Source organism: Canis aureus, chromosome X (genome assembly GCF_053574225.1).
Source record: "Canis aureus isolate CA01 chromosome X, VMU_Caureus_v.1.0, whole genome shotgun sequence".
Lineage (NCBI taxonomy): Eukaryota > Metazoa > Chordata > Mammalia > Carnivora > Canidae > Canis > Canis aureus.
Window position 1 is genome coordinate 23,053,022 of NC_135649.1, and position 19,711 is coordinate 23,072,732.

At 39.5% G+C, this 19,711-nt stretch overlaps 1 protein-coding gene across 6 annotated transcripts in view; it reads right to left on the reverse strand.

Annotated features, from left to right (window-relative positions):
- Positions 1 to 14,794, reverse strand: part of OCRL (OCRL inositol polyphosphate-5-phosphatase) — a 62,981-nt gene extending 48,187 nt beyond the window's left edge. For 2 of the 6 annotated variants that reach the window (XM_077889163.1, XM_077889160.1), the window contains exons 1-2: positions 5,483 to 5,720; positions 5,132 to 5,214 (exon numbers count right to left, since the gene is read on the reverse strand). In XM_077889163.1, the coding sequence (XP_077745289.1) occupies positions 5,132 to 5,214; positions 5,483 to 5,521 (122 nt within the window). In that variant the 5' untranslated portion in view covers positions 5,522 to 5,720. Of the gene's footprint in view, positions 1 to 5,131; positions 5,215 to 5,482; positions 5,749 to 14,702 lie in introns of those variants that run through there. The other 4 variants (XM_077889162.1, XM_077889161.1, XM_077889166.1 and 1 more) reach the window with 4 other exon arrangements.
- Positions 14,795 to 19,711: the final 4,917 nt, after the last annotated feature.

The window sequence follows — 19,711 nt, forward strand, 5'->3', positions numbered from 1 at the left end:
AACAAGGTAGCAGATATCATAACTAGTGCCTTTATATTCCTTGTGTTTTTACTCTGGTTTCCAACTTCATGCTGGTATTTCTAGGTAAACATGACTGAATTTGCCCTCCCCACACAGTATGAAATAAAAGACTTCTAAATTCCTATGTACTCCTGAAATAATTTTTTAAAACATTTTATTTATTTATGAGACAGAGAGAGAGAGAGAGAGAGAGAGAGGAGAGAGGAGAGAGGGGAGAGGGGAGAGGGGAGAGGGGAGAGAGGAGAGAGGGGAGAGGGGAGAGGGGGAGGGGAGGGGGGGTGGGGAGGAAGAGAGAGAGAGAGAGAGAGAGACATAGAGGGAGAAACAGGCTCCTAGCAGGGAGCCCCATGTGGGACTCAATTCCCGGACCCGGAATCACGCAGAGCCAAAAGGCAGATGCTCAACCATTGAGCCACCAAGGGATCCCATGAAATATTAATTTTCATTTAGTACTTATCCTTAGTGGCCCAGATTCGAGATATGACCTACTGGTAAACAACCATTCTGAACATCTCCTAGCTCCCCCAAATCAAGCAGTCTTCAGGTGGTTCTTTTTGCCAGGAACACTCTTCTTTTCTCCCTGAGACCTAGCTCAAATATCACCTCCTCTTAGCAGCTTCTCCTAATTCCCCAAAGAGGAACCAGTACCCTGATCCTCTTTGTTTGCCCCTTTAATAGAGTATTTATACCCTCCATTGCAGTTATACTTATTTCCCTCACTGATTTGAGCTCCTTGAAAACAAAGACCCTACTATACTGTTTTGCCTCCTGCTAATAGATGCTTGATAAATATTGGTTGAATAAATGAGCCAGTTTAAACTATAAAGAGATAAATTTCTTAACATAATTTGTTCAATCTGACATTAAAAAATGTCACTGTTTGAAGGGTTTTATTTCTAGTTTGTTGTCTATAAACTTCCAGTTATAAAATAAATAAGTCATGGGTGATTAAAATAAATAAATAAGCACGGTGATTACTGTCAATAACACTGTATTGTATATTTGAAAGGTGCTAAGAGAATAGATTTTACAAATTCTTACCACAAGAAAAAATTTGTAACTGTGTGGTGATGGATGTTAACTAGATTTATTGTGATCATTTCACAATATATATATTTATGAATGAATTTTTATGAATTATTTATTTAATAATTTTTTCAGCTTTATGAATTTTAGCTTAATGAATTTTTTCAAATGTGTTAACTTTAAAGGAGATATCATGGAGAAAGTAATTGCTTAGACAAACTAAGGGAAATAAAAATATTAATGCTGTCCTTCTGCTCTGATTCTGCTTATCTAATTTGCATGAGTTCATATTTTTAGGTGACTAGAAGAATATGGGGCAGGCTCCTTTTTTAAAAGATTTATTTATTTATTTTAGAGAGAACATGTGCACATGAGTTGGAGGAGGGGCAGAGGGAAAGAAAGAGAGAGAATCTCAAGCAGATTCCCCCGCTGAGGGCAGAGCTGGACATGGAACTCAATCTCAGGACCCATGAAATCATGACCTGAGCTGAAATCAAGAGTTAGATGCTTAACCAACTGAACCACCCAGGAGCCCTTGGGCAGGTTCCTTTCAGCCCACAAAGTTCATGAGTTGAGCAAAAAGTTCTATAAACCCAGATGAATATCAGAAACGAGATAAAGACTGACAAGGCAAGAGTGAAGGAAGAAGAGCTTACTTTGGAGAAAAAGAACACAAAACAATATAAATCTCAAAGAAATGAATATGAGAAATACAGTATTGGACATTAGCAGTAAAACATCGACTGGATTGTACTGTTAAAAGCCATCATGACGGATGCCTAGGTGGCTCAGCAGTTGAGTGTCTGCCTTTGGCTCAGGGCGTGATCCTGGAGTCCTGGGATCAAGTCCTGCATCGAGCTTCCTGCGTGGAGCCTCCTTCTCCCTCTGCCTGTGTCTCTGCCTCTCTCTCTCTCTCTCATGAATAAATGTATAAAATCTTTAAAAAATAAATAAATAAAATAAAATAAATAAAAATAAAAGCCATCATGAAACAGACAACATGGATGGACCTTGAGGACATTATTCTTAGTGAAATGTGTCAGTGAAAGACAAATACCATATGATCTCACTTATATGTAGAATTTAAGAACAAAAACAAAATCCCTGAAATCACAGATACAGAGAACAGATCAGTGGTTGTCAGGGGGGGATGGGTTAAATGGATGAAAGAGGTCAAAAGGTGCAAAATTCCAATTATAAAATAAATAAATCATGGGGATATAATATGCAGCATAGTGACAACGGCCAATAACACTGTATTGTATATTTGAAAGGTGCTAAGAGAGTAGATTTTTAAAATTCTTACCATAAGAAAAAAATTGTAACTGTGTGGTAATGGATGTTAACTAGATTTATTGTGATCACTTTACAATATATACAAATATTAAATCATTATGTTGTACACCTGAAACTAATATGTCAATTATGCCTCAATTTAAAAATGCAACTTCCCCAAAATCCATCACAAAACAAAGATAAACTTGGAATTTAAGTCAATTCCCTAATTTCTGCTATGTGTTAGTCACCAAATAAATTGCAACAAGAATAGGGCTAAAAATAAGTATAAAAATTCTTCCTAAATGTAATCATTACTTTCAGAACAGGAAGATGAAAAATAATAGGTATATGGCAAAAAAAATAGAAGTTAGAATTTGGTAGTTGTTAAACAGAAAAGAGTAACAAATTGTGAACGCGGACTCAGCATTATCCATAAGAAATACTTTACTTTGTTCAAGGAATGTTAAAGATGAAACAACAGGTGGCATCAAAATCCATTTTCCTTAGAAAAAATGAATACTGTTTGACTCTCTATCTCAAAAAAACCCTTATTTTTAATTATAATTTTATTCCCTCAACCAAATTTCTCCAATGGTTGACAGCAGGAACTACAGAACCAAAGATTATAACAGGCTTCAATTTCTGGGATAAAAAGACCAAAAGTAAAAAAAGTTCTGAGAAGAACCCAAATCAGGGAAGGTATCCATGAGACAAGAATCTGAGGATTATAGACAGTATGACAGTATTAGGTGTCCCCAACAAATTATTTCAAAAGAAACTTCTCAGTGTAATTCTGAAATTTTACATGGCTTCGAATCTCAAGTATGCTACTTCCTGTGAACAAGTGACTTAATCTCTCTGTGCCTCAATTCCTATATCTAGAAAAGGGGGATGATGATGAGAATATTATAATTTCACAGTAACCCTCACAGGAGAGTTAAATGAAGTGCTTAGAAGCAAGTGCTTAGGGATCCCTGGGTGGCGCAGCGGTTTGGCGCCTGCCTTTGGCCCAGGGCGCGATCCTGGAGACCCGGGATCGAATCCCACGTCGGGTTCCCGGTGCATGGAGCCTGCTTCTCCCTCTGCCTGTGTCTCTGCGCCTCTCTCTCTCTCTCTCTCTCTCTCTGTGACTATCATAAATAAATAAAAATTTAAAAAAAAAAAAAAAAAAGAAGCAAGTGCTTAGAAGAGTACCTGGCAGATACCAAAGCCATTAAGTCTTAGTAGTTGATATACCCTCGTGCCTTAAGCAGAAATGGAACATAAGATTTTGATTTCTTTGTGAAGAGGACACAAATAAGAGAGCTACCACTCCAAGTTTAAAAGTTCTCCAAGTACAGGAGGCCAGATAGAACCAAGCATTTATCTCAATGCCAGCTGCTCACTTCTGTAATAGCTAACTAGAGCTCTAAACCTATCAAATCAAGGAACCACATCCTAGGCTGCGGTCTTCTCAACCACAGAATTTTATTTAATACTCCTCGTTTTGTTTTTACAGAAGAGGAAACCAAGGTGCAAAAAATTTACTGATTTATCCAAGGGTCACATCTCTCCATCTCATTCTAGCCTTTGGAAGTGGCATTGGTATTCCACTTTTCAATTCACTTTTCTGTTGCATTTACTATTAAACCAGTCTTCCAGGGTTTGATGAAATCTGGGGAAAACAACATGAATTTACCACGCTAACAACTGACAGAACAGGACCTAGGGAAGAGCTACTTCATAGGCCCAATTGGCGTCCAGGTAGAGTCGGATCAAGAGTCTCAGAAAAGGGCAGGCTAGGTTAGTTAGTTAGGAATTTCTTCTGTGTTAATTAGACAGCATAGACACACTCAGTCTGGACGATCTAAAAGCAGAGACTGAGAACAATTGCTTTTAGGCCGAATCCAACGTTGGGAGAAGACGGGATATAAATGAACAACGATTTTTAAACTCTGATGTCGAGAAATCAATCAACAACCAAGGCAGGTGGCTTGGGCACACAGGAATAGGGTCTGTGATATGTAAGTGGTCACCATGGATACTTTCAGGATAAGGCATTAGTGGAAAGGGAGTGAGATCAGCAGCTAAAGTGATAGCCTTTCAAAATAATCTTTTATTCAATCAGTCAACAGTATTTACTGAGCTTCTGTATGCAAGGCAGAGTGGAAGATAACACACACTGATAAAGTGCCAAAGGTTGTTTATATTTCTACACATTTCATTACTTTTTCTATCAGTCAAGTCAGTAAGTGAGGCAGTTACTGGCCTACACTAAACCATTACTGAATTAATATAAATGCCTTCAAGCAAGTGTAATAAGGGGGTGGGGAGACTGGAGGAACCAGTTGAATGGGGTTAAGGCACTTCTGTAAGGTTAACAACCAAGGGTTTCTATAATACTTTTACTTTTTGCAAACCACTTTTGCATTTCTTATTCTTCCAGTTAAAACTTCAAAGCCTGTTAAGTCAAAGGCAGTTAATGTTTTTATTTAACTGATGAGGACACCAAGGCCCGAAAGCATTACTGACTTGCCCAAGGTTACACAACACATGTCAGTTGCAGAGACAGGAACTAAAAACCCAGGCTTCCTGCTTCAACGCCCGCCTGTTGAGTCCTTCCACTGAGCCACACTGCCAGGAGAGATCTGGCGACTTGGAAGTTGGGGACAAAAACCCCAAGGCTACAGCACTCGCACTTCACACCTGTGCCTGAACCTGTTGCCCACAAGGCTTCAGGGGGAGGAGGATGGGTGGCTTGTCGCGGTTTGGGGTTGGGAGGTAATGGCAGGCTCCCCTCCTCCGTGGGAATCAGGTGGTTACTTACTCATATTGCCCGTTCCTTTGGGCTAGCGTCAGGGCGCAGGGCTCCCGGAGAGTACCCTTCATCTCCATACCCTCGATAGTATGCAGGCACTAGTCAAGGGTCTCCTCCAGATGCGCGGCCAGGGAGAAGTGGCGCGGTGCGGGGTAGAGGGAGGCTCCCACCCCCCTGCCTGCCCTCCCCACTGCCCAAGGCATCGCCTCCCGCGCTGGCCCCCTTCCCCCGCTCGGCTGGTCCTCTGGGCCCGACCGCCCCCTAATCACTCCACCACGTTCTGCACTTCCCCCCGACCCCCACTCCACCACCACCACCCCACCTTGCTAGCTTCCCCTCCCCCTTCCCTTAGGCGGATACTGCAAGGGGCTGGGCTCCAACCGAGAGCGGCGGCTCCATCCCTGCGGACTCCGGGCTCGGTGGGGCTGCGGACTGCGGGCGGATCCGACGACTCTGCCTCCAGCGTCCTCACCCACCGTCCTCGGCTGCGCGTCGTTTGGGGGAACAGCTCCGCGCAGAGCAACGGGAGCCTGGAGCCGGGAGCGGAGCCGAGAGCCTAGAGCCCGACCCGAGAGAGAGCGGCGCCTCGCGCCCGCGCCGGTTTTCCAGGCCGCCGCAGATTTCGCCCCCTGCGGCCAACCTGCGGAACTGCAGGGAGAGACCCGACGGACCGGGGGCGTCTCGACCACGTCCAAGGAGGAGTGCGTTTTAAATGCTACCCTGTGACACCAGAATTGTTCTGTGGGCTTCGAAGATTGCCACAGAAACAAAACACAGCCATACCTATGAGAGAACTCAAATGTTTTGGGTCAATAGGACCCACATCATACGGAAAAAAAAAAAAGTCCTTATTAAAGTTATAACCTACCGTACTGGTTATCCTACCTCTCAGATGTTTTCCCCTTCTTCTTCCTTCCACCAAGTAAATAGAAAAATCCCCAAAGCTCAGATCTTTGCTCTTCCTTTGTGCCCCCCCCCCAGGTCCTCTCTAAGCAGACAACGACCAACTACACTTCCCAGGCCCAGCCCCCTTGCTTAACATATCCCACTGTGAACACAATCCTGAATGACAAAACTAACTCATCATTTACCACAGCCACTCAGGCTTGAAACTTCGAAGCCATGTGCTTTCTTCCTTTCTCCGAATTTATCTGTATCTAATTGGTCAACAAACGTTATTAATATTTTCTTCAGAATTACTTCCAGATTCCCTGTTTTCTCTCCATTTGCACCCCCATCACTTTACTGGTAGCCCTTGTGATCTCTCCTTTGACCATTTTGCTCTGTTGATAATCATAAGAACATTCTTCTCATAGTAATGTTTCAATTGTGTTTTTTACTTGCACGAGAATCTACAGTGGACTAGAAAGCAAGACTTCTTTCAGAAGAAAATAGAAGAATATGCTTATGAACTTGGAATAAGGAATAAGAATGACTACTTAAGACACCAGACAGTAGGAACAATAAAGGAATTGATAGATACATTTAACTACATTAAATTTCAAAATGCATGTACTTCAAGACAATGCAAAAAAGTTAAAAAACAAGCCATAGATTGAGAGAAGATATTTTTGATGCATTTAACTGATGAAGGATAACTTATGAGGTTCTACACTTCTAGCTGTCATCACCTTACAGAATTCTCTCCCACCACTCTTGGCAACTCACTCTGCGTAGTCACACTGCTCCTTGTTATTCCTAGAACTTTCTAGGCACACTCTTGCTTCAGGTCCTTTGCATTTGCTGTTTACCTGTATTCTCTCCACCTTTGGGTCTTTGCTCAAATGTCACTTTCTCAGTGAGGTCTCCCTAGACAACTTTATTTAAAATTGCAATTCAGGGCAGCCCAGATGGCTTAACCTTTTAGTGCCGCCTTCAGCCCAGGGCCTGATCCTGGAGACCTGGGATCAAGTCCCATGTCTGGCTCCCTGCATGGAGCCTGCTTCTCCCTCTGCCTCTGCCTCTGCCTCTGCCTCTGCCTCTGCCTCTGCCTCTTTCTCTCTTTCCGTGTCTCTCATGAATAAATAAATAAAATCTTTAAAAAATAAAATAAAATAAAAATAAAATTGCAATTCAAAAAAATGCAATTCAACAATTTCCTTATCCACTTCCATAAAAACATGCCTCTTCATTCATCTTCCATGTTCATTTTTTCCCATAGGATCTATTACTCTCTATTGTTTTATTTATTTTACTTATTAATTTTGTCTATTGTTTACCTTCCCCCACTAGAATGTAAATTCCATGAGGGCAGAAATTTTGTCTGTTTTGTTCATAGCTGCATTCCCAGCACGTACAATCATTCTTGCAACTAAGTATATTGATTTGTTAAATCCAATTTAATCAATATTAAAAATATTGATTGAATTAACAAATGAATTAGTGTCCAGAATATATAAGAACTCCTATAAACTAGTGAGAAAAAGGAAGAAATCTAGTTTAAAAATTGACAAAATACGTGAATATTTTGAATAAGCAGTTCATAGTCAAAGAAACCCAAATGACCAATAAAGACATGAAAAGATGGGGGCACCTGGCTGGCTCAATCTGAAGAGTATGTGACTCTTGATCTCAGGAGTCATGAGTTCAAGCCCTGTGAGCCCCATGGTGGGTGTAAAGATTACTTAAATAAATAAAAACTTTAAAAAAAGACAAGAAAGGATGTTTCACTTCATTACTATTTGAAGAAACTGAAAACTAAAAGGATGAGATAGTTGTGGTGATTTCACAACTATTGGTTTGGCAAAATTTTAAAATTCAGATAACACCAAGTGTTGTTGAGGATGTAGAACTGATGAAACTGATCTGCTGCTAAAAGGAGCATAAGCTGTTAGAACTGCTATGAAGAGAAATTTGACATTGCCTAATAAAGTTGAATATGTAATATGCTTCAACCCAGAAATTCCATTTCTAGGTATAGACCCGGGCAAAACTCTAAACTTGATGCACAAGAAGACATGTAAAAGAATGTTCATTGCAGGGGCACCTGGGTGAATCAGTAGGTTGGGCAAAGGCCCTTGGTTTCAGCTCAATTGTGATCTCAGGGTCAGGATCTCAGGGTTGTGGGATCGATCCCCACATCAGGCTCCACACTCAGTGCAGAGTCTGCTTGGGATTCTTTCTCCCTCTGCCCCTCCCTGATCGCTCCCCCCAATTGTGTACATGCACACACACACACACACACACACACACACACTATCTCTCAAATTTTAAAAAAAGAATGTTCATTATAGCACTACTTTCAAAAAAGGGAAGCAAATTAAATGTCCATCAGCAGGTGAATGAATAAATAAATCACAGTATTCATGAAGTTAAATACTATTTGGAAACTAAAATGAATAATTTGAACTATGTATTAACAGAGTTACATCTCAAAATATAATGTTGAGCAAAAAAAGGAGAACATGTGCAGTAGACTACTTATATAAAGTCTGAAAATATTATCTGTTGCTTATGGCTACATAGATATAATAGTAATAGTATATAAAACATGAAAGGGCATAATCATCACCAAATTCGAGGGAGGGAGTAGATTGAGACTAGGGAGGGGCAGACAGGGTATATCAACTATATCTATAATATTTATTTCTTTAAACAATCTGAAAGTTGATGTTGTAAGATTTGATAGAACTGGGTGGTGGGTATATATATTGGTTATATTATTTTATGCAGCTGTCTGAATTTGAAATTGTAATTGATGAAAATGAAAAAGAAAGAAGTAATATGTAGGGGAGGGTTAGCAGTGTCAACTGCTGCATGGAAAAATGAGGATGAAGAGTCTTTTTGGATGTGTCAAGGAAGTCACTGGAGACCACTAAGCAAGTAGTTTCAGTAAGTAGTGAGGATGGAAACAAGATGACAGGGAATTGAGAAGGGACTGTATTGTGAGGAAATGGAAACAAGATCCCATGTACTGAAGTGGCTTGGAAATACAAAGGAGTGAAATACAATTTTAATTAAATTAATTAAAAGAGTCAAACAGAAATTCTTGACAAAACTTGAAGTCATTTATTTTATTTATTTATTTATTTATTTATTCATTCATTCATTCATTCATTCATTCATTTATGTATTCATAAAAGACGGAGAGAGAGAAAGAGGCAGAGGGAAAAGCAGGCTCCATGCCAGGAGCCTGATGTGGGACTCGATCCCGGGACTCCGGGACTCCAGGACTCCAGGATCATGCCCTGGGACAAAGGCAGGCGCCAAACCGCTGAGCCACTCAGGGACCCCCCTTTAAGCTATTTTAAAGCAAAGGGTAAGGAGCCAGAGAAGAGGGAGACATTTAAGATACTAGAAGAGAAGCTGAAAAGTTACAAGAAAAATCCCCCAGGGGTGCCTGGGTGGCTCAGTCTGTGATGCATCTGCCTCTGGCTCAGGTCATGATCTCAGAGTACTGGGATCAAGTCCCTGTTCTCCCTCCCTCTCTCTCTTTCTTTCTCTCTCTCTCTGCCCACCCCCCACTTGTGCTCCCTCTCCCTCAAATAAAGAAATAAAATCTTTAAAAAAGAAAAATCCCCTAATGATTGGGAAGGATAAGGATCCACAGATGGAGGAATCAACTTTAGGGAGGAGGAGAGAGATTTCTTCCTCATCATCTAAAACAGTGCTCGGCACATAGTGTGGTACTCAGATATTTGTTGTAAAGAATAAGAAGTTGTGAAGAAATGGAAATATATTGAAGTGAGGACACTAAAACTGGTTTCTCACAAGGGGGATGATGAATTTCTCCAGAAAAAGTAATAAGTGGATATTACAATAGGAATTTAACAGTAATAATCTTGTGGTTAGGGACACCTGGTGGCTCAGCTGTTGAGTGTCTGCCTTTGGCTCGGGGCGCGATCCCAGAGTCCCAGGATCGAGTTCTGCATTGGGCTCCCCATAGAGAGTCTGCTTCTCCCTCTGCCTGTATCTCTGCCTCTCTCTGTGTGTCTCTCATGAATAAATAAATAAAACCTTTTTAAAAAATCCTGGTGGTTAATGTTGAATATTCATATGACAGACACTCTCTGCATGGATTTACATACATACTTTCATTTAATCCTCACTAAATCCCTGTAAAGTAGTAATATTATTGTTTTCCATTTTAAAGGTTAGAAAATTGAGACTTGGAGAGGGTAAGCAACTTGCCCATTAACTAGTAAATGTCAAAATCAAGATTCAAACTTAATGTTTGTCTGAGTTCAAAGTCGAACTATTTGACCAAACACATTATGCTGTTCATTCAGTATTAACAGTACCAACAGTGTTTATCAAGAACCCTCTTTGTGTCAGGCATTATGGTAATTGCCTTACCTGAATTATCACATTTAATTTGATGAAACTGAAGTTGAGAGAGAGGGCTTGGGAACTTGAATAAGGTGGAGAAGGAAGGAACAGGTACTACTGAATCCAGAAAAGTTAAGGGATTTTTTAAAAGATTTTATTTATTTATTCATGAGACAGAGAGAGGGAGGGAAAGAGGCAGAGACACAGGAGAGGGAGAAGCAGGCTCCATGCAGGGAGCCTGACGTGGGACTGGATCCCTAGTCTCCAGGATCTGGCCCCAGGCTGAAGGCGGCGCTAAACCGCTAAACTACTGGGGCTGCCCAAAAGTAAAGGGAATTTTAGAGGAGCGCCTGGGTGGCTGTCTGTTAAGTGTCTGACTTCAGCTAAGGTCCTGATCTTGGGGTCCTGGGATTGAGCCTCATGTTCAGCTACCCACTTATTGGGGAGTCTGTTTCTCCTTCTCCCTTTACCCCTCTCCCCACTAACGCTCACTCACTCTCTCTCTCTCAAATGAATAAATACAATCTTTTTAAAAAATAAGGGGTTTGAGAGGAACAGAGAGAGTCCAGTTGGAGGCAGATAACATGAATTTCTATGGCTGTCCAAATCAGCAAAGGTCTGTTATTTTCTTTGTCAATGCTTGGGAGATGAAAAGCAAGACTAGAGAAAATATACCAAGAAGGTACAATAAGCTTGGGAATTAGTATAGCAGGCAAAACAGAAGTCGTGGGGTGAGGGAGTCTAAAGTAGCAGTTGTGATACATTGGAATAGCTGATCCTGGAATCAAAGTTAGGTAAACACATGTATCTCTTCAGCCTAGGGCCAGCAGAAAGAATGAAGTCAAGCTTAACCAATGTGATCATTCCCTATGTCTGATCCTGCAACAAATTATTGTATTTTTTTAAGAATCACTTCAGGGACTGTGCTGATGTGCTTCTGTAGGTGTTAAGTAATTTTTGTAACTTGGTTAAAATCATAATTTTTTTATAGATTTCTTTTTTATTGGTGTTCAATTTGCCAACATATAGAATAACACCCAGTGCTCATCCCATCGAGTGCCCCCCTCAGTGCCTGTCACTTTTAAAAAAGATTTTACTTATTTATTCACAAGAGACACACAGAGAGAAGCAAAGACATAGGCAGAGGGAGGAGAAGCGGGCTCCATGCAGAGAGCCCAGTGTGGGACTCAATCCTGGGACCCAGGGACCACACCCTGTGCCAAAGGCAGATGCTCAACCGCTGAGCCACCCAGGTGTCCCTAAAATCATTATTTCATCTACAACCACCTTCTGACTTAGCTATGGTTATGAATAATACCACTGTTTAGTCACCCCAATTTGAAACTTCAGGTTTATTGGTGAACTGCTCACCTTCATCGATAGTATTCAAGAACTCCAGTTTTGTTAGTTCTATAGTAAATTCCTTAATGTATATCCTTGATCATTCTCACCTATCATCATCAGCCAGCATTTTGCCTAACTAAATAAAAGTCTTATGCCTTATGCTTTTATTTACATACTAGAAACATCCAACGCAAAGAGTTAAATCAGGTTGTTAAACAAAATTCAAATAAATGAAATTCTAGCTTCAAGAAAACATGAGTCTCACAATCTTCACCACCATCACAAACAAACATACACCACACACACACACACACACACACACAAATCAGTGCTCAGTGCCTATCTTTTATCTATTAGGCAACTGTAACTAAGAGCTTAGAATGTATAGGCTTTTTAGAGACAAAATAGTGAGACCTTAAGAAGAAAGTATAAAATACTAAATGAAAATGGGAAAGCTCAAAAATAATAATTTAATTAAATGGCTACAAAATATAACATATCATGTTCATTAATTATTAAAATTTCTATTTATTAAAAAAATCCACTGTCTTCAAAAACAATTTTTAGGTTAGATCTTCTCACTTCCCAAGAATTTCTGAGTATGCATAATGATTATGGAATAATCACAGTCATTATAAATTGAATTAGTTATGCACAGGCAAATAATTTCAAGAGCAAAATTACAAAAGCTCTTTCAAAAATTTATAGCAAAAATATAAATATTTAATGAAGGACATGGATGCATTTTAATATGTTTAATATGATACTGGCTGAAGCCTTGACAAGTAAAAGAGCTTAGGGCCTGCAAAGGCAGAAACAGGCCTGCTTAACATAAATTGAGGCTGGGAAAGATTTCGCATAGGTGAGTCAGCAGCCAGAGGCTGAAAGGCAGGCTGAGCAGAAATATAAATGATTCACAGATTTTTAAATCACCACTAGTTGAAAAGCCTCACTCTTCATATACACAAATCCAACATAGATACTGCTTTTCAGACAAAGCAGCACAAGAAGAACTCATTTTTATTTACATATTTCCATTTATACTTTTCATTCCTTACAGAATTTGGTACTTGCTGATTAATTCCCACCCTAGCTGGTTTCATTTCCTTTGCCCACCACCCCTATTTCATTCTCTAAGTCCAGACTGTCTTTTCTGCTTTGAGAATCCCATAGCCAGGTCTGGCATTGCCCACCCAGGCCTATTTTCCTTCTCCCCTCAGAAACTGGAGATGCTGAACTGAAAGAATATGAAATTAGCCTGGCATTTAAGGTTCCAAGGATTCTGTCCTGAACATATCTTTCCAGTTACTTCCCAAGACCACTCTTTACAAATCTTATGTTCTACAGGATTTTCCTTAAGAACGGAACATGTGCAGCAGTTAGTGGCAATCAGATGGGTGTACTCATGATTCAGGGATTCCATTGATCATTCAGCTGAATATTGCTAATTTGTCATCTTGGTCTTGACCTTTATAGAGTGTTAAATTTTTTTAATGGTAATAAGCTGTTTAATATATATCCATAAAAAAATCAAAGAGATGTTGATGTTGAAATACAGACCATAAAAATGATAAAAATTCTACAAATTTGCAAGGTGATACTCATCAGACCCATAAACTGCATTTATCTGATCAAAATTCTTACATGGCATGTAAAGCTTTCTCTTTAGTACATACTTCAAAAACTATAAAAGAGAAAACAGAGTTATGGCTAAACTCAACTGAGTTTTTGTCTATTTGTGACATTTAATCTACACTATGATAGATGTAGTGCGATGATCTATGGAGATTACCTAAACTCCCTTCTATCCTCAACCCTGTGACCCTCCTCGAGGCAGGGCAATGACACATGAGGCTGGTCTCACTTCCAACACAGGTGTCATGAAAGAAGGGCAGAGCATACTCTTGGTTTTTAGGTTATTGTTTTATGTCTCAGTCTAAGGTATAAGAGATTTAGGAAGAACACTTGCTGGGCAAGATGTGTTATGTTACTCCATCCCTCCACCCTAGTATATTAGAGCCTCAGAACTGAGAAAAAGGCAAGTAGTAAAAAGAAACTTAGAAGATGGGATCTTCTGGCTACTATGAGAGTAAGCAGCATCGGGTAGCAGTAGGGACTATTCCACTAGAGGCCTGATGGGGAGTTGGCCACCTTAATAAACAGCAGTAGGGATGGATAAGAGGGTGACTGTATATCCCAAGGAAAGCTGGTGCAGAAAATATCAAGAGCCCAAGAAGTAGACATCTCCTCCCCACCATTACTATTTCAATCTTGCATAAATTCTGGAGTTCCAAATCAACATGAGGGCCATAAAAAGGGAAGAGGTAACTTTTAAAAAATTATTTATTTATTTATTTATTCATGGGAGACACAGAGAGAGAGGCAGAGACATAGGCAGAGGGAGAAGCAGGCTCCATGCAAGGATCCCAATGTGGGACTCAATCCCGGAACTCCAGGATTACACCCTGAACCGAAGACAGACACTCAACTACTGAGCCACCCAGGTGTCCAGAAAAGGTAACTTTTAAATCTGATTGAGTTTAACATGAAATCATATACACACACACATACACACACACACACACACACACACAAAACATTGAATTTCATTTACATGAATAAGGCTAGATTGTTTTCTGCTCTCAGGAAGAATGATGCCTTAGAAAGAAATTAAGTCCAGATACAGGCAGTGTTAGCTCTAGAATCTTGTCTATCTTGGTATAACTGTGTACCCAGCACCTAGCACCAAGCTCAGTAGCTATTTAATAGGTATCTGTGAAACGTATAATTATCCCTTGCAGAAAATAACGGGTGATTTAGAATTTTCCTGAGGGTGTTAAGCATCAAAACAAGTTGTGAAGTGCTGCCTTAATCAATTTGGCTATTTAATTTCTTATTAATGGTGTCTTTTCCCCAACTTTCTTTGCAACTATACCTGCTGGAATCCTATTTATTCTTCAATGCTTACCTCAAATGGTCCTTCCTTTTTGAAGCTTTTCCCCTGTCACCCTTCAGCTGGAAAAGAATACTCCTTCTTCTCAACAACAGTGTCTCTGTGTACCTCTTATAGAACTTCTTGGAACTTTTCAAGGCTTATCATGTATCATAATGTTACAGGACAAATAAGCACAGGATGAGTGCTAATAATTTTTATCTTCACTCCCCCACTATCTCTGCAGCACGTTGCAGTTATACTTTTTTAAGTAAATGTTTATAAAACATGTAGTTACATTTTCCATAGAATGCCTATTTCTCTTTCTTTAATGAGCATAAAACATATATGTACAGGTTAACAAATGATTATAAAGTGAACGCCCATGTAACTTCTAACCAGGTCAAAAAATCAAACACTGTCGGGGGGGCCTCACTGGCTCAGTTGGTAGATCATGTGACTCTTGATCTCAGGGTTATGAGTTTGAGCCCTATTTTGGGTATAGAGATTACTTAAAAATAAAACCTTTAATAAAAAAAGGAAAGCAAATATTGTTAGCACTTTGGAAGATGCCCCCAAAGCAGATGCCTCTCTCTCTGACCACCCTTTCTTCTTCCACCCAGAATTAAACAAGGGTTGGTAGTGAGCCAACATACTCTGATGAGGTGTAAAAGCTTCTGTCTATTTGGATTAGTCAAGGCTTGTGCCATACCAGCTAAAATTTTTGAAGATCACCCCTGTACGTAGGTAGCCACTATCTTGACTTCTGTCATAATAATTTTGTTGCTTTTCTTTATAGTTTTCACACTTACAGATGCAGCCATAAATGCCTTTGCCTGTTTTTGAACTTTCTATGAATGACATAATACAGTATTCACTCTTTTGTGTCTTGCTCATTTCACTCAATATAATGTCCTGTATGTAGCTGTATATAACTGCCATTTCCATTGATGTATAATATTCCATTGTATGAATACATCATAATTCATTCATTCTCCTGTTGATGGACATTGGAATGGTTTCAAGTATTTGGCTATGTAAATAAAACCTGCTATGGACATTTTTGTATATGGATTTTGGTGTACATAAGAATGATTATTTTCTAGGATATATTATCCTGGTAGAATCACTAGGACAAAGGTGTTGCAAGTTGGGCTCTCCAGAAGCAAAAGCTGAGATAGAGTATTGAGTGCAAGATGTTTATTAGGCACTAACACTTGTGAAAGAAAGGTGAAGGAAGTAGGATTGAGCAGAAGAAGAAGATAAACTGTGATACAAGTAAGACAAAGCTTGAGCTGACTTGACTTGGAGCTTTGGAACAAGTAGTGTCCATCCATGTGTTCTGTGTCAAACCTCTCTCAGTTACTCTCCTGCCTTGATCACTCACCCTGGGATGAGCATGACCTTGGGCAAAGCAACTCTCTATAGCTAAGGTAGACTCTCAAGGAATTGGCAGCTGGAGGCTATTTGTTGTTCCATTCCCCATACCTATGCAGAATGTCCTTCCTTGAAGGGCAATCTGGGTGACATATCTCTGCTTCTCCACCACAACCTGTGATAGGGTACATAAGTGTTCAGTTCTAGGTAATTATATTAAACTGGTTTCCAAAGTGGTTGTACAATTTACACTTTCACCTGTTCTATATGAGAGTTTCTATTGCTTCTCATCCTCATCAACTCTTGGTATTGTTAATCTTTAAAACATTTTAGCCATTCTAATGGATGTGTAACAGTATCTCATTGTGGCTTCAATTTGCATTTTCCTGATGACTATTGAAGTTAAACACCTTCTCATACATTTACTGCTTTGTTATGTCTCTTTCTTCCATTTCTCTTCCTTAGATAATGAGCGTTTTTCAGGTAGGAATCAGTGAGCACAGCCTGATGCCAATATTTGTATGCCCCTCAACCTAATGATAGTTTCCATATTTTTAAATTGTTCAAAAAAATCAAAAGAGTAATACTATTTCATTATATGAAATTCAAATTTTAGTGTCCATAAATAAAGCTTTATTGGAACCCAATCATACTCATGTGTTTACCTATTGTCTATGGCTGCTTTCATGCTACCACAACAGAGGTTATTGTGACAAAGACCTCAAGGGCCATGAAGTCTGAAATATTTACTATCTGGCCTTTTACAGAAAAAGTTGGCTGATCTCTATTCTAGGTCACTGGTTCTAAGTTGTTGTCCCTGGGCCAGCAGCTTCATTATCACCTGGGAACTTGTTAGAAAGGCAAATTCCTAGCCATACCCCAAACCTATTGATTCAGAAACTCTGGGAGTGGGGCAACCCACCTGTGTTTTGACAAGCCCTCGAGGTGATGCTGATGTGTTAAAGTTTGAGACCACTGGTCTAGGCGCTGGACAAAGATCTAATCCATTTTCTTTGAGAGCCATCATAGTCTTTCACATTTTGTTCTACTCGTGGTGGGTAAGCTGTAAAAGAGCCTTCAAAAGTGTTCTATAAATATATTTTTATGCGTGTGAAATCTGGCCAAAAGAGACACCTAGGTCAAAATTAGAGGAGGAAAAGTGGGAGAAACCACAGAGGGCAACATAAAATCTGAAGGATATATGTGGAGGGTGGAGGGCACAGTGAAGGCTGGGGAGCCAGCCACTTAGCCCTCTTCCTTCCACTTCATTTCATGTAGCCTTTTATTTCTTATTTTTTTAAAAGATTTTATTTATTTATTCATGAGAGATGCGGAGGGAGAAGCATACTTCATGCAGGGAGCCTGATGGTGAGACTCAATCCCAGATCCAGGGATCATACCCTGAACCAAAGGTAGATGCTCAACTGCTGAGCCACCCTCAGGCATCCCTCATGTAGCCTTTTAACAAAGGCGAATCAGACATGGTCCCTGTCCTCAAGGAGGTCATATTCTATGTAGAAAAGTGTCCTGATCCTCTTCTCCCTCATTTGCTGCTTCTCTTCAAATCTTATCTTTGAGGAAGTGTAATTGACCCTAATAAATGATAATGAACAAAAAAAAATTAACTTGGTAAACAACAGTTTTGCTTTATTCTCACTTTAGTTCCGGACTTACTTTCTTATGTTCTGGCTTTTCCCTTGGCTCAGTCTGATGCTCAATGCATCATCTTGCTTTTTATCTTTTTGTTAACTACCATCCATTGAGTGCATATTACATGCTGAGACAATGCTAAATGTTTTACATTAAATCCTTATAAAGCCACTCTGAGTTAGTTTTTTTTTTTAAAGATTTTATTTATTTATTCATGAGAGACACAGAGAAAGAGAGGCAGAGACACAGGCAGAGGGAGAAACAGGCTCCATGCAGGGAGCCCAACGTGGGACTCCATCGATCCCCGGTCTCCAGGATCACGCCCTGGGCTGAAGGCGGCGCTAAACTGCTGAGCCACCCGGGCTGCCCTGAGTTAGGTTTTTTTTTTTTTTTAATTGTTATTTTAATTCCAGTTAGTTCTGAGTTAAGTATTATATCCATTTTACAGATGCAAATCTGAGGCTTAGAGAGGTTAAATAATCTGGTAGCATCTGAACTCCAAGTCTTTCTGACTCTAGAGCCCAAGTTGGTAATAATTATGCTGCTCTGACTCTAATAATATTCACAATGTTCTTTTAGCAAACCCAATTCAGAGTACTTACATGTGTTACATGCTTTAGGGCACACTTTGGTGTGTAGAATTCCGGGGTGGGAAGTGTTTAAAAAACTGGCTATATCTTTTTTTCACAAATAGTCTTTTTTTTTAATTTTTATTTATTTATGATAGTCACAGAGAGAGAGAGAGAGAGAGGCAGAGACACAGGCAGAGGGAGAAGCAGGCTCCATGCACCGGGAGCCCAACGTGGGACTCGATCCTGGGTCTCCAGGATCGCACCCTGGGCCAAAGGCAGGCGCCAAACCGCTGCGCCACCCAGGGATCCCTCTTTTTTTCAGAGGTAGGATTTGTGTGATAATTTTTAAAAGTAGAAAAATCCTTTTATATACACCTTAAAATGATAATGTCTAAAATGGCTCCTTAACCAGGTAACATTATTGTAAACAGACCAGTAATTTATATTTCTTCTCTTATTTTACATATTAAATGACTGCATTGTCTCTTTAGTATGAAACTGTTCTTTCCCTTTTTTGGCTCATCCTGTCTACTAGCTCCTACTCCATCTGTTAGGGATTATCTCAACCTGTCTAGTTTTGAGCAATACTTTTCAATTAATCTTTTAAAATGCTATGTATTCATTATATAAGTATAAACACCTTCATCAAGGAAAATTAGAAATAATAGAGGGCTAAAAATAAAAAAGTCACTCATAATCCCATTACCTTCCTACAACTACTATTAACGTTTGGAGTAGAACCTTTGAGATCTTTTCCTTTGTGGAAATCTATTTATGTAAACAGTTTCTTTCTTTATTCCTCTCTCTTTCTTTTAAAAAATAGGATCATTCTATTTTTGTTTGCCTTTTTTCATCCAACAATATATTAGGAGCTTCTGTGATCATGACTGCAACGGAACAGGGAACAAGAAGGTCACAAATTGGCTCTTACACAGTTGGCCTAGGAGTGAGACATCTATTCTACTTTTATCTTATTAAGCGGAATTTGTTATATTGACTTGCCTTGACGAAAACGACCTAGGAAATGAAGGAAGACACATGATTATATAATGAACTAAAAAATATCTGAGAAAGACTACTAATCTAATTCTCCACTACATGTGGAGAATATGGCATAGTCACGTTTTGGGTGTAAAAATGGGAAATACAACTGAAAAGAATATTGAAGTGCCTACTGGTTAGGGGCAGGAAAAAGATAAGGCAGTGTTTAGCAGAAGTTCTCTGAGTATATATTTTAACATAATCTCAACTGTTGAGACTCAAATACTTTATATACATGTAATGAAACAAATAAAAAAACTTGAAAAGTGGAAAAGAACTATATCTATTAGCAGCATATTTCTAGGCCAACAGGTGCATCCTTCCATAATCATTGATAAAGATTGCATAGTATTCCATTTATGAATGTTTTGTACAACATTTTGCAAACCCTTCCTCTTGCACATT